This window comes from Topomyia yanbarensis, chromosome 1, assembly GCF_030247195.1.
Source record: "Topomyia yanbarensis strain Yona2022 chromosome 1, ASM3024719v1, whole genome shotgun sequence".
NCBI lineage: Eukaryota > Metazoa > Arthropoda > Insecta > Diptera > Culicidae > Topomyia > Topomyia yanbarensis.
Window position 1 is genome coordinate 192,784,751 of NC_080670.1, and position 13,161 is coordinate 192,797,911.

The window sequence follows — 13,161 nt, forward strand, 5'->3', positions numbered from 1 at the left end:
ATTTCGTGAGGCCTATCGAATTTTAAGAACCAAGAAAATCATAATGGTGTTCGGTTCCTTTTTTCATGTGAAGTGCTGAAAGATTGGGAGGACCAGTGTGGCTTCAGCTGTTTTGTGTCAAATTGTGTAGTGTTCTGCGCCAGAAGTGTTGCTGCCAATAAAAAAACAAGCAATTTCCTGTTTGGTGGAAAATCTTTAATAGTTGATAGTGCTCCCTGCCGAAATAGGGAAAGAGAAGTGCAAAAAATCTTTCTGTCACGGTAATAGGAGTGAAGACCTGAAAAGTTCCTTAATCTTCAGAAAGGTGAAATCGATTGTGCGTGTTTCTCTCTCTCCCTCTCTCTTCCCCACCAGTGTGCATCGCAGTCTGTTCTTTTCGGTGGTGGTTGAAAAGTTATCGATCAGAGTAGTTGAAGCTGGCAAACGATTCGAACACTGCTGGGGGTGGCCCTGAGAGGCCACCACAGCGGGAGCAAGCGCAACAACAGGAACAGCCAAACAACAATCAGGAAGCAGCAGCTGGAGGAAGGGCCAGCAATCAGAATGGTCCCCCGGAAGCAGCGGCTTGTGGTCCGCAAGAATGGAACGCCAACAATAATGGCCCTAGTGGCGGTAACAACAACAACAACAGTAACAATCCCCAGAATCCGAATAATCAGAACGCAAATAACGAGGAATGCGATCGGTTCAGTTTCGAAGATTCCGACCGTTTCGAGGAGGACTCGCTGTGCAGTTGGAGCTCCGAGCCGGAAAGTGTTTGTAATAACTGGCGTGGTTGGAAGAAACCCGCTGGTACCTTGAACACGTTCGGTGCCAATGGAAATCGGAAGACGTCCGATGGAGGTAAGTTGCATGATACGTCCGGATTTTTCAACGATACAGAATTGCACGATGCGAACACAACAGAATTTAAGTGGGACAAGTTTTGTAAAAATGTTTCGCGATTCATTTCTAGAATTTCTGGGGGCAGTTCCTTGAAGCATTTCGACTTTGTCTAGGCTGACGCTAGTCTAAAATTGGAAACATGTGTAGTTAGATTTTGTGTCCTTTATGTACAAATGGGTTTAAACCAATTTTTTCTTTAGGGACGATTATTGCATAGTTCCATGAGATTTGCCTCGCACGATAATACTACGCTCGATTCGCCAAGTTAAGGCTATCAAATCTAAAACCTATTTTGTGGGTGATTTATCGGTATCAGTATCTCCCTGAGGATATTGATCGCTGATTGGCGTATGTGAAGAATGTCAACTGAGTACTTAGACTATTGTTAGATATCACATATTTTTTACCACAGCTCCCTAGTAAGAATCAGTTCACTACTGACATCGAGCCTTGTCGAATACATTATTTGTAATTAGTTATGACACGATGACCTGCTAGTACAGACTTTGGATTAGGTCTATGAAGTTTGAAAAATGAAATTTCCTTCAGCAATCCAATCAACAGGAGTTATTTAAAAAAAATGGATACTACGAAGTCGATGACAAATCCAGTAGCTAATGGACTTCCATTGTAGATTTATTTCGGTCATTTCCAGCGCGTGCTGAGTACATCCTGAGAAGCCTTCATGAACACGGTCTGCTTGCTGTCGATAAGATCTTTCCGTTCTTCCAGTTTCTTCGCTGTCGATATTTCCTCGGCCAGTGGTTGCAGATAGTGGGACAGGCGCGCGTGTTCGGTCAGAGGCTGAAAAAAGTGTAGTGAGTGTGGATGATGGATTTTGAATCCTTTATGATGACAATTCTCATTCAATTTGTGAAATGCAGATAGAAGAAGACGAAAAGGGAAGAGAGAGGTTAACAGTAAGATCGTTGACAAATAAAATCAAAAGGAATAGATCTGTTCACGTAGAAGTGGTTTTAGTTGTTGGTCAACCTTTAACCGGGCTAGATGTTACCACCGTTATTTTGAAGGACTGTCGATGTCAAGTGTATACTAATGTCGTTTTTTACTTGAAGCTGAAACTGGTTCAATTTCCAACCTAACTGCAGTCAAACCGTTCGGTTGAAGCCGGTTTCAATATGGAGTACCCAAGACATCTAATCGAATATTGAAAGACACTGTCCCACATGTAATTTTTGTAACTCTGTTGTCGTTTGACAATCGAGCGTGCAGCATGTAAGGAATGTACCTTCAGATGTGCAGTAAGTAGACACTTTGGCTACTGTGTCTTCTGTTCATTAGTCGGTCGTTTCTACATTTACTGCTCAACTGTGCATAATATTTTAGTAAAAACCGTTGGCATTCGATGTGTACTGAAGAGAAAATTGTTATAGTGACGTAATAATCGAAACTGAAAGTGAACATAGAGAGGCTCCTAATGCTACTGAGGTCCTATTGAAAATGTTCGCTAAATGTAGGGGAACGGCATAGCTTACTTACCTTTCCGTTCAGGCTAGAGCCTTGTTGTCTCGCTGTCTCCACTCCAGCCGGTCCATTGCTGCTTGTCGCCAGCCTCGTAATCTTCGAAGGGTCCGCAGGTCGTCCTCTATTTGGTCGATCCACCGTGCTCGCTGTGCGCCCCGTCTTCTTGTTCCTGTAGGGTCGCCCTCAAGAACCCTCTTCACCGGGTCGTCGTCCGACATTCTTACGACGTGTCCAGCCCACTGCAAACGTCCTATTTTTGTAGTGTGCGCGATGGATGGTTCTTCCAGCAGCTGATACAACTCATGGTTAATTCGTTTGCGCCACGTTCCGTCTTCCATCTGCACGCCACCATAGATGGTATGCATCACCTTTCGTTCGAAAACTCCAAGGGCACGTTGGTCCTCCACGCGCATAGTCCAGGTCTCGTGGCCGTAGAGGACCACCGGTCTAATCAGCGTCTTGTAGATAATCAACTTCGTGCGGCGGTGAATTTTGTTCGACCGGAACGTCCTGCGGGGTTCAAAGTAAGCACGACTTCCCGCCAAAATCCGTCTCTGAATTTCTCTAATGGTATCATTGTCGGCGGTTACAAATGAGCCCAAATACACGAATTCGTTGACCATCTCGATTTCGTCACTGTCAATCCGAACTCGGGATGGGATGTTGACCTGTCATCTCTAGAATTTCTTCCTCTCATGTATTTTGTCTTCGAAACGTTGATGACAAGTCCAATCCTGTTGGCTTCAGCTTCCCGTCTGATGTACGCTTCCGACATCGCCTCAAAGTTCTGTGACATTATGTCAATGTCGTCGGCGAAGTCAAGAAGCTGGACGGACTTCCTGAAGATCGTGCCACTCGTGTTTATCCCCGCTCTCCTTATTACACCTTCTAACGCAACGTTGAACAGCAGGCACGATAGACCATCACCTTGCCGTAACCCTCTTCGAGATTCAAAGGGACTCGAGAGTGTCCCTGATACACGAACAACGCACATTACCCGATCCATCGTCGCTTTGACTAATCGTGTTAGCATATCCGGAAAACCGTACTCATGCGTTATCTGCCATAGCTGACCTTGGTCGATTGTGTCATATGCCGATTTGAAATTGATGAACAAATGATGGGTGGGCACGTTGTATTCGCGGCACTTCTGCAGAATCTGTCGAATCGCGAATATTTGGTCCGTGGTTGCGCCGGAACCCATGAGTCCCGCTTGGTAATGCTCCACGAACTGCCTTGCAAATGGTGACAATCGACGAAAAAGAATTTGGGAGAGGACTTTGTAGGCGTAGTGTAATCGCGCGGTAGTTACAGCAATCCAACTTGTCACCCTGTTTGTAGATTGGGCAAATGACACTCCATCCACTCCTCCGGAAGACTCCTCCGAAATTTTGGCGATAACCCAGTGCAGCGCTCTTGCCAGTGTTTCACCACCGTATTTTAATAACTCGCTGGGTAGTTGATCTACACCGGCAGCTTTGTTGTTTTTCAGCCGACCGATTTCCTCCATGACTTCTTGGAGATCAGAGGCCGGCAGCCTATTTCTTCTGCGCGTGCTCTAAGATCCGTTGCCATACCGCCTTTGTCATCTGCTGCTTCACCGTTGAGGTACTCGTGATAGTACTGCTTCCACTTCAATCACCTCACACTCGTTCGTGAGAAGGTTACCGTCTAAGTCCTTGCACATATCGGCTTGCGGAACGTGGCCTTTGCGCGAACTGTTCAGCTCCTAGTAGAACTTCCGTGTTTCGTCTACGCGGTACAGCTGTTCCATCACTTCGCGATCTCGTTCCTCCTGTTGGCACTTTTTTCTCCCTAGGACCGAGGTTTGCCTGTTCCGTGCTTGTTTGTATCGTTCCACATTCTGTCTCGTGCCATGCTGCAGCATCCTCGCCCGTGCTGCATTCTTCTCCTCTATTAACTGCTTACATTCGTCATCGAACCAGTCGTTTCCTCGATTCGGAATCGCTGTATCTAGTGCCGCTACAGTAGTACTTCCTATGGCGGAACCGATCTCCCTCTAGCCATCTTCAAGAGTAGTCTTGGGCAACTCCGGCATCCCAAAGTTGCGCGATGTTGGGCCTTGGCGTCCGACTACGACGAGTGTTGTACACCGTCGAGAGTTTTGAGCGCATGAATACTGCAACTAGGTAGTAATCCGAATCTATATTCGCACTGCGGTAGGTACGAATGTTGGTGATATCAGAGTAGAATCGCCCATTGATTAGAACGTAATCGATTTGGTTTTCGGTGCGTTGGTCAGGTGATCTCCAGGTGGCTTTGTAGATATCTTTGCATCCTACCCAGCACTACAAAGCCGGTTCCCAGCTCATTGGTGGAGCCACAGCTCTGGTAGAAAGTAGCCGCCCGACGCTCGCTTTTCCATAGCTTTTGTCCTGTCAAGCAAAGTTCCTGCAGTGCTACGACTTCAATGTTTCGTGGTTGGAGTTCGTCGTAGACTATCCTGTCGAAAGCTGGAAAGCAGAGTGACCTGTATTTCCATGTTCCGAGTTTTCAATCGTAGTCCTTATTTCGTCGCGTAGGACTTTGTCGATTGTTCCGCTTCGTACTTTCTTCTGTATTGTTCGTAACGGTTAGTTTTCCAGGGCGGCTTGTTGGGCCTTCCCCAATCCCCTGTGTCGTCGGAGGACCACCGTGTCAGCTCTGTTTAGAGTCCCATGCTGACACGAGAACGATACATCTGCCGCTCCTAACATGGGGAACAGACGCTCGGATGGACTCACCCTCCGAAAAGAGGAGCCCCTTCTCTGCCAGCATACGACCATGGTCCCTCCGGAGTTGTTTACCCGATCTTTTCTATGGTTACTCGTACCACAGCTGGCACCGCGGGGAGGTAGGGATAGGAGTTACGGGACAAGAGGCTAAGGACCACTATGGCGAACCACAGGATCTATATTACGCATTTCCCAGTCATTTACCAACCAACGGCATAGTGTAGTTGGTAAATCCGGTAAATCTATTGCGCAGCTCTCCTGGGTTGGATTCCCAATTCAGTACATAGAGTTAGATATTTTTCTAAAGTAACTTCTCACACGAAATAAGCAGCGAACCACCCTGAAGCTAAAATAAAAAAAAAGTTATAATTTTTTTAAGTTTTGAAAGTTATTAAGTAGAACATTTTTATTCACTAAGAAATCATTAGAGGTAGGGAAAAAACAAAAGTTGCGTTTTCACGTGAACTTACCGGAAATTTTTTTGTAATGCAGTAAATACCCGATTTTGTCAGCCGCACATTAAAATCTGTTTCATGGGTTCTAGGAGACAAACCAGATCAAATTGGAGGAAATCCTGACTTGTGAATATTTTCCTTATTTATTTACGAAAAACTAAAAATGTTTTTTTTTGTTTCAAATTTTACATTGAAAATTTTTTTTGCTAAAGAACGCAAGAAAAAGTTTTTAAAGCAATTAAAATGTGGGCTCTAAGCCTGACGTGGAATAACCCATTTGGATCATGCATGAACATGGATCTCATTCATTTGGAGCAAAATCAGATGTTGCTTCAAGCTATTCTCAACTCCTATTTGACAGTTTTCAGGACGCGACCCGCGTTACGGCTTGGTAAGGCCAAACTGGTATCGAAGGAGGTCAATTAAGGTTGTCTGACCTATTCTTGATGGTCACAGCTCTGGACGTCTCGGAAGGAAATAGAGACTTCGATTACGGCGATTCCGATTCTATGAGGCAATCGACCTACGGTGTTGAAAGAGTTGAGCAGTGTGCAGTTAATGTTCATAAGTTGCAAAAATTGGTTGTTGAGGCAGCCCGATTGTACACTGATAAATAACAATATACTGCTTGTTGAGTTTTTCTGCGTCGTTCTAATGAGGCTAGACCGACCAGACGACAGCAGTCCGGGTACGGTGGTAATTCCATGGAATTCAACCAGCGTAGGTCTCGCAGTGCGAGTCAAACAAATCTGTTCACGTACAATCCGTAGATTCAAAACAAGCTGATGACTCCCGACCAACGAACAATATAACGGTTTCAAGCATTATAGATCATTTATGTTCCCGTGGATTTTAGAAATGACTCCGAGTTGTCTTGTAGCTTTTGAAAATAAAGCAGAGCGGTGTGGATTGATGTTTAGCTTAGAATTCCACTAGACACCAAGATCGTTCGCGTGATCAATTCTATTGACAATAACTCAATAACTTTGACCCTCGATTTGGTAGTCGTAACGTGTCGGAAGCTCTTGCAGATGAACACAGTCGCCGATAGACTGGACTACAAGGTACAATTTTAAATAATCAGCGTTTGTGTCCAACACCTACTGCCCATAAAAGCATGAGTCCCATGTTGGAAAACAGCAAACCGAGAAAAACGCTGTTTAAGATTGTCCCATCCATTGAGCCAAATGGATGGGACAACCATGTTCTGGAATTTTTTTTATATTGTCTAAACAAACCCGGTAACCTTTTTTTGCAGTGTGATTCAGTTGTAATACAGAATACGATCCAGCGGATAACTCATTTTCGACAAAAATCCACATGGGACCCTTATGCTTTTATGGGCAGTCTAGCAGCTATAGAATAATAGGTAAACATTAGTGGTCGTATGTGGCTGCCTTGTGGGACTCCAGATTTGTTCGACAACTAAGAGAAAACATAAGATCCTAGGACTCTGCCCGCACAAGTGTGAACAATCAGTTAATAAATTTAATTTAAATTAGTTATTGGAAGGGCGTTTCGAGCTCCTCTCATCAGAATCCGATGCTAAACGGACTAAGCCAGCGCCGGATTTACGCTAGCTCCAAAAAACGAAAAAACGATTTGTGCTTCTGAGCAAACCCCTAGTCCTACGTAAAAAAAGAGGCTGATGAGAATAAATGAACCGAACTTGATTTGGCTAAGCAGGACAATGCAATATGCACTATGCTATATTTCTCCTTGGTGAAAATTTGGGTAAAAGGTTTTTTCTCCACTATGGGAAAAAATGTAAACAATAAAAATTTAATTTATTAAATTGTTTGTCTTCCAGATATCAAAAAACTATGGGGACGTACAAATACTATCGAAGCTAAATTTTTTATCATCCCCAAACTAGACTTAGTAACAACCATTAGTCGGTTGGTGTTTATACTGATAAATAGGATCCTTCCAGCTGAATTCCTTGTGAACTTCTATTTAGCAAATTTTTGACCTAAAAATGAAATCTTTCGGATTCCATTACAATTCGTTTGAACGTTGTTTCTGAAAACAGTGAAATTTTATGCACGTTTACCATAGACTTCTTTTTCCTGTCACCCTAAAAATTTCTTGAAACCTATTTCCTTTATTCCACAGATGTGACGACACTGACAGAACTGGCGGCCCGCTGTGTCGCCTCATACATCCCATTTGAGCTGGTGGAACATGTGTACCCACCAGTACCGGAGCAGCTACAGCTGCGAATCGCTTTCTGGAGCTTTCCGGACAACGAAGAAGACATTCGATTGTACTCCTGCTTGGCAAACAGTTCCGCCGACGAGTTCCATCGAGGCGAGCAGTTGTTCAAGAACAGAGCGGTTAAGGATCCGCTGCAGATAGGATTTCACCTGTCGGCAACCGTTGTCGTGACTCAACCCCGGAATCAATTCAATGTAGCTGTAACCTTTGACAGACGACGAATTTCCTCCTGCAGCTGTACTTGTGTGCCCGCCGCGTACTGGTGCTCGCACGTAGTGGCTGTTTGCCTTCATAGAATTCATTGTGTAAGTGTTTGATTTTTCTAGAATTTCAAAACTTTGCTGATTTCTGATTATATTTACAGCCCACGAAAGTTAGCTTACGCGCTCCCGTCTCGGAATCGCTCTCCCGATTGCAACGCGATCAACTGCAAAAATTTGCTCAGTATCTTATAAGCGAACTGTCTCAGCAAATTCTTCCGATCGCACAACGGCTACTGGATGAGTTACTAAGTTCTCAACCGACGACCATCAACACAGTATGTGGAGCACCAGACCCGACGGCTGGGGCCTCCGTTAACGATCAGACCAACTGGTATCTGGATGATAAGACTTTACACGACAACATAAAGAAAATTCTGATCAAATTCTGTCTACCGACGCCTATGGTATTCAGCGATGTGAATTACTTGACCAACTCGGCTCCGCCGGCGGCTGCCGAGTGGAGCTCCTTACTACGTCCTCTGAGGGGCAGGGAACCCGAGGGTATGTGGAATTTGCTGTCCATAGTACGGGAAATGTACAGACGCTGTGACAGAAATGCGGTACGATTGCTGGAGGTCATAACCGAAGAAGTTATGGCATGCGATCAGATTTTGGTATGGTGGTTCAACATCAAACTGGCCCTGTTGGTAGGGTCTAATGGACATGGTGGAGGTAAACACAGTAATACTCATTCGAATTCGAATGCGACTCAGCATGCGTGTGCTTCGCTGTGCGATGAAATTGTAGTTTTGTGGAGATTAGCCTCGTTGAATCCCGGATTGGCACCTGACGAGCGGGACATGCTGCACGCGCAGTTCACGACGTGGCACCTGAAGATACTGGATCGGGTAGCGAAAAATATGGTAGCTTCTTCTTCGCACAGTAGCAAGCAACAGCAGAATTTAAGGAATGATGCCGAATTGTTTGCTGGATTTAAACCGGCAATCGAAGCTTGCTATCTGGACTGGGAAGATTATCCAATCGAGGGTATAACGCACACACAGGACACGAACCCAATGTACCACTGTCCGTTCACCTGTTTCAAGCAGAACAGCGAGTCGAAAGCTGAATCCTGTCCGGGACTTGTCAACTCGAGCCAAGCGATATTACAAAACAACGTGAAGCAATTTCAACAGATGCCACATCATCACCATTTCAGTCATCATCATCATCATGGTCATGGTACGAACCACGGTAGTACAGCAGTCGCGTCCACCTCATCCAGTTCAGGTGTTGGAGGAGGATCTGGTAGTGCGGCAATTATCGTTAATACTAGCAATGGGATGGCAATTGCCAGTAGTAGTAGCAATTCCGGAGCAGTCAAATCTCATCACAGACGTGACTACCGGCACCGTGATCGTTGCTATGGGTCTAGCAACAGCAGTAGCGATAGTGTCCCCGATCGTTTTAAGGAGGCGACGGGAGGTTCTTCAAAAATTGAACACCACTTATCGACAGCTGTTGGCAGTGGAAATACTGGCGGGAATCGGTCTAGTGTTAGTAGTGAAGGATTTTGTGAGAACGATGACGACGTGAATGTGACTGATGATTTACCTGTTCCGGGAGTCATCAAGAAAGACGAAATCGTAAGTGACTCGAATAGTTCTTCGTCGAGTTTGGAAGAAAGTGCGACGAAATTTGCGACTAACGAACCATCGGACAGTAGCGATGCTAACAGCATTTTGAATGACATGAACAACTATGAAATCTCTGGCAATATAAAACTATTCGAGATTTATAATCAGGATGTGCTACCGGGAACGTCTAGTTCTCCATATTCATCCTCTCCTTCAACAGCTACTACCGCTACAAAGGTCATCCCAGTCGACGCTAACCGAACAAGTCCGAACAGACAGCATTCGAGCGAGAGCACTGGTAAACAGCATACGGGTTCTGCTAAGGACCTATCGCCCGATTCAGATCGAAACGCACGAAGACCTTCGAAAGATGAAAGTCTTTCTAGCTCGGACAGCCAACAAAATATAGACGAGTATAATATGTACTACTATGATTCGAAGCAAGCACAGGCTCAGCAGCAGCAAGAAATTTTGCAAAGACAACGGCAACCGTTGGAACCGAAACAACAGCCGCAGCAAGTTTTCTCCAACCTAAAACCTACGGAAGACGCTTGGGACATACTATTTGCCCGGGCTGAGGGACTACATGCTCACGGGCATGGTCGGGAGGCCTGTACGTTGGGCGTTCGTCTAGCGGAGGAAATGCTGGCAAATCCTCCAAATTTGATGATCGAACTTCCACCTCCACCGAAGAAGAAGGGCAAAAAGCATAACATCAATCCAATTTCTCATCAACTTAGTGTACTGGCGTCGGCTACGCTGGCAAAGTGTGCTTTCCTGTGTACTGTACTGGCGGAAAACTCTGAACACTATCATCTGGCGTTCCGAGTTTGCTTGTATGGGTTGGAAATGTCACGTCCCCCGGCAAGTACAAAACCCTTAGAGGTCAAACTTGCTAACCAAGAATCGGATTTGTTGGCCCTGCTAAAACGTATTCCCCTCGGACACGCTGAGCTGAAAATCATTCGAGATAGAGCTGAAGCCCTGCGGGATGGTACGTTGAAATCACGCGGCGAAGCTCTACTGCCTATCATGTTGGCTAGCTTTATATTTGAAGCGTTGGTAATGCCAAGCATCATCGGTAGGGAAAATCGAATGAAAGTTATGAGTCAATCGTTTCGAATGCCAACCGACGAAAATCTCGGATTTGAAGCGGCTGTTGCTGCTCTAGGTTTGAAAGCAAATGTGTCCGAAGCGGAGCATCCTCTACTTTGCGAAGGAACTCGACGCCAGCGAGGAGATCTCGCTTTAACATTGCTTGCTTACTACAAAGATGAACCGAGAAAAATCTGTCGCGTGATGGAGAAATTGTTGGACCGGGAGATTCATTCACTGATCAAAACGCCACTGCTCCCCTCATACTATTCAAACAATCCGCCGACACGCAGTCAGACTTCACAGCTACGAATGGAAGAGTACGAATCAAGTACCCAACAGCTGTATGGGGGTGGAGAACTACAGCAACCACATCATCCCGGATTGCCACAGAATGACTTCATCGTAAACAGTCGACCCCAAAGTAGCACAAGTGCCGAAATGGAAATTGGAATTGGTGCGCTGAACTTGGGTCAACCACAACCAATGCCGGCTGGACCAGCTCCTGGTCCTTCAAACACTCAACCGATCATGTCAGGACCCCCTGGTAGTGTAGCTGGATCCGTATCTACAACGACGACGCGATCCAAGGACTCTCGCTACAAAGGCAAGCGAGCGTATCCATCGATTCCTAACCAACCGTCGGAAGCAAGTGCACACTTTATGTTTGAGCTAGCCAAAAACGTGCTAACCAAGGCCGGTGGGACTTCTTCAACCTCGTTGTTCACACAAGCCTCGACAAACCAGAATCATCAGGGACCTCATCGAGGGTTACATATGTGCGCTTTCCAACTAGGACTGTACGCTCTCGGGTTACACAACTGTGTCAGCCCAAATTGGCTCTCTAGAACTTACTCATCGCACGTATCGTGGATCATTGGTCAGGCGATGGATATTGGAGCACCAGCTATTTCCTTTCTGATCGACACATGGGAAGGCCATCTGACACCGCCGGAAGCTGCTGGTATGGCTGATCGTGCCTCTTCTCGTGGATGGGACAGTAACATGGTGAATCCAGCTGCTGAGCTGGCCCTATCTGTGTTACCACACTCGGCTGCACTAAATCCAAATGAGATTCAACGCGCTATCCTGCAATGTAAGGAACAAAGCGATAGGATGCTCGAGCGGTCCTGTTTGACGGTGGAAAATGCTGCTAAAGGTGGAGGCGTCTATCCCGAAGTTCTCTTCCAAGTAGCTCGCTATTGGTACGAGCTGTACTTGAGAAATACCCCAGGAGGTGAACTGGAACTGAACGAACAGCACGAATACTTTAGCGTGAATCTTATGTCACTGATGGATTCAAGCGAAATGCAACAAGCTCAACCACCGCCGCCATCGAACCCGTCGGTTGTGGTGAGCGCGACGCCACCTCAACCGTACCAGCAAACCGTAACCACGTTGGCTCCTATAGGACTGGCTCCGTACGGACCCTACAGTTTCCCTTGCCAGGGAATATATCATCAGAACCTTCCCTACCACGCCAACCAAATGCAAATGTATATATCGACACCTCCGCAATTCCAATACCCTCCTCCACCTCCGCACAATAACCCTCCCCAGCAGCCGCCGGGAGCTTATCAACCACCACTGAATGCTGGCTACCAGCCCATGCAGCCACATCCATCCGTGCCACCACAGGGCTACAATCCCCAGCAGTACCCGCAGGTTCCTGTTCAGGTACAGGTCCCTCCTCCGCCTCCGAACCAGCAACAACTCCAGCAGAACATGCAATACTATGGACCACAAGCTGTCCCGATGCAACAGCCTCCACAGTCTCAGCAACCACCTCCACCACGGCCTCAACCAGGACATGGTTATCCGCCGTATGCCGTTCCGCCATCAACTCCTCCGGTACGGCCACGACATCCGCATCAATTTACGCCCACTCAACTGCGATATCTGCTAGCGGCGTACAATGCCGGCATGCTGGCACTAGAGACACTCGCACGCCGCGTACATGACGATCGACCACAGGCCAAGTATGCTCGTAATCCACCCTACGGCGAAGATGTTAAATGGCTGCTACGAATCTCGAAACGACTCGGAACTCAGTATTTGCATCAGTTTTGTGTCTGCGCAGTGAACTCCATCGTATCGCCGTTTGTGCTGCATGAGGTGGCAATCGAATCGGCAAACTATCTGTCCCGAAACAACCCCGGTCTGGTGATGCAGCACCTGCGAACACCACTGGCACCCTTGATGCAAAAATGTCAGCAAATGTAAGATTAAATTTGATTTTCGGAAGTAATAGAGTAAACGGGTTTTGGTTTTTTTTCTGCAGGTACATACAGTGTATTCACCAGAAGCTGTATCATTTGACTGTAGCGGATTACGAAGAGTTTACCAGCACCATACTTTCGGCGAGAAATGCATTCCAGATTACACCCGAAGGCACCGCTCAGTTTAAAGACTGGCTGCAATCAATCAAGAGGTAATTAATGCTAATTGC

At 46.3% G+C, this 13,161-nt stretch overlaps 1 protein-coding gene across 1 annotated transcript in view; it reads left to right on the forward strand.

The window, feature by feature from the left end:
- The first annotated feature begins 410 nt into the window (after positions 1-410).
- Positions 411-13,161, forward strand: part of LOC131685456 (zinc finger SWIM domain-containing protein 8 homolog) — a 30,002-nt gene continuing 17,251 nt past the window's right edge. Inside the window, exons 1-4 of the mRNA XM_058969188.1 lie at positions 411-843; positions 7,676-8,082; positions 8,142-12,931; positions 12,994-13,143. Coding sequence (XP_058825171.1) covers positions 8,442-12,931; positions 12,994-13,143 — 4,640 coding nt within the window. The 5' untranslated portion in view covers positions 411-843; positions 7,676-8,082; positions 8,142-8,441. The remainder of the gene's footprint in view (positions 844-7,675; positions 8,083-8,141; positions 12,932-12,993; positions 13,144-13,161) is intronic.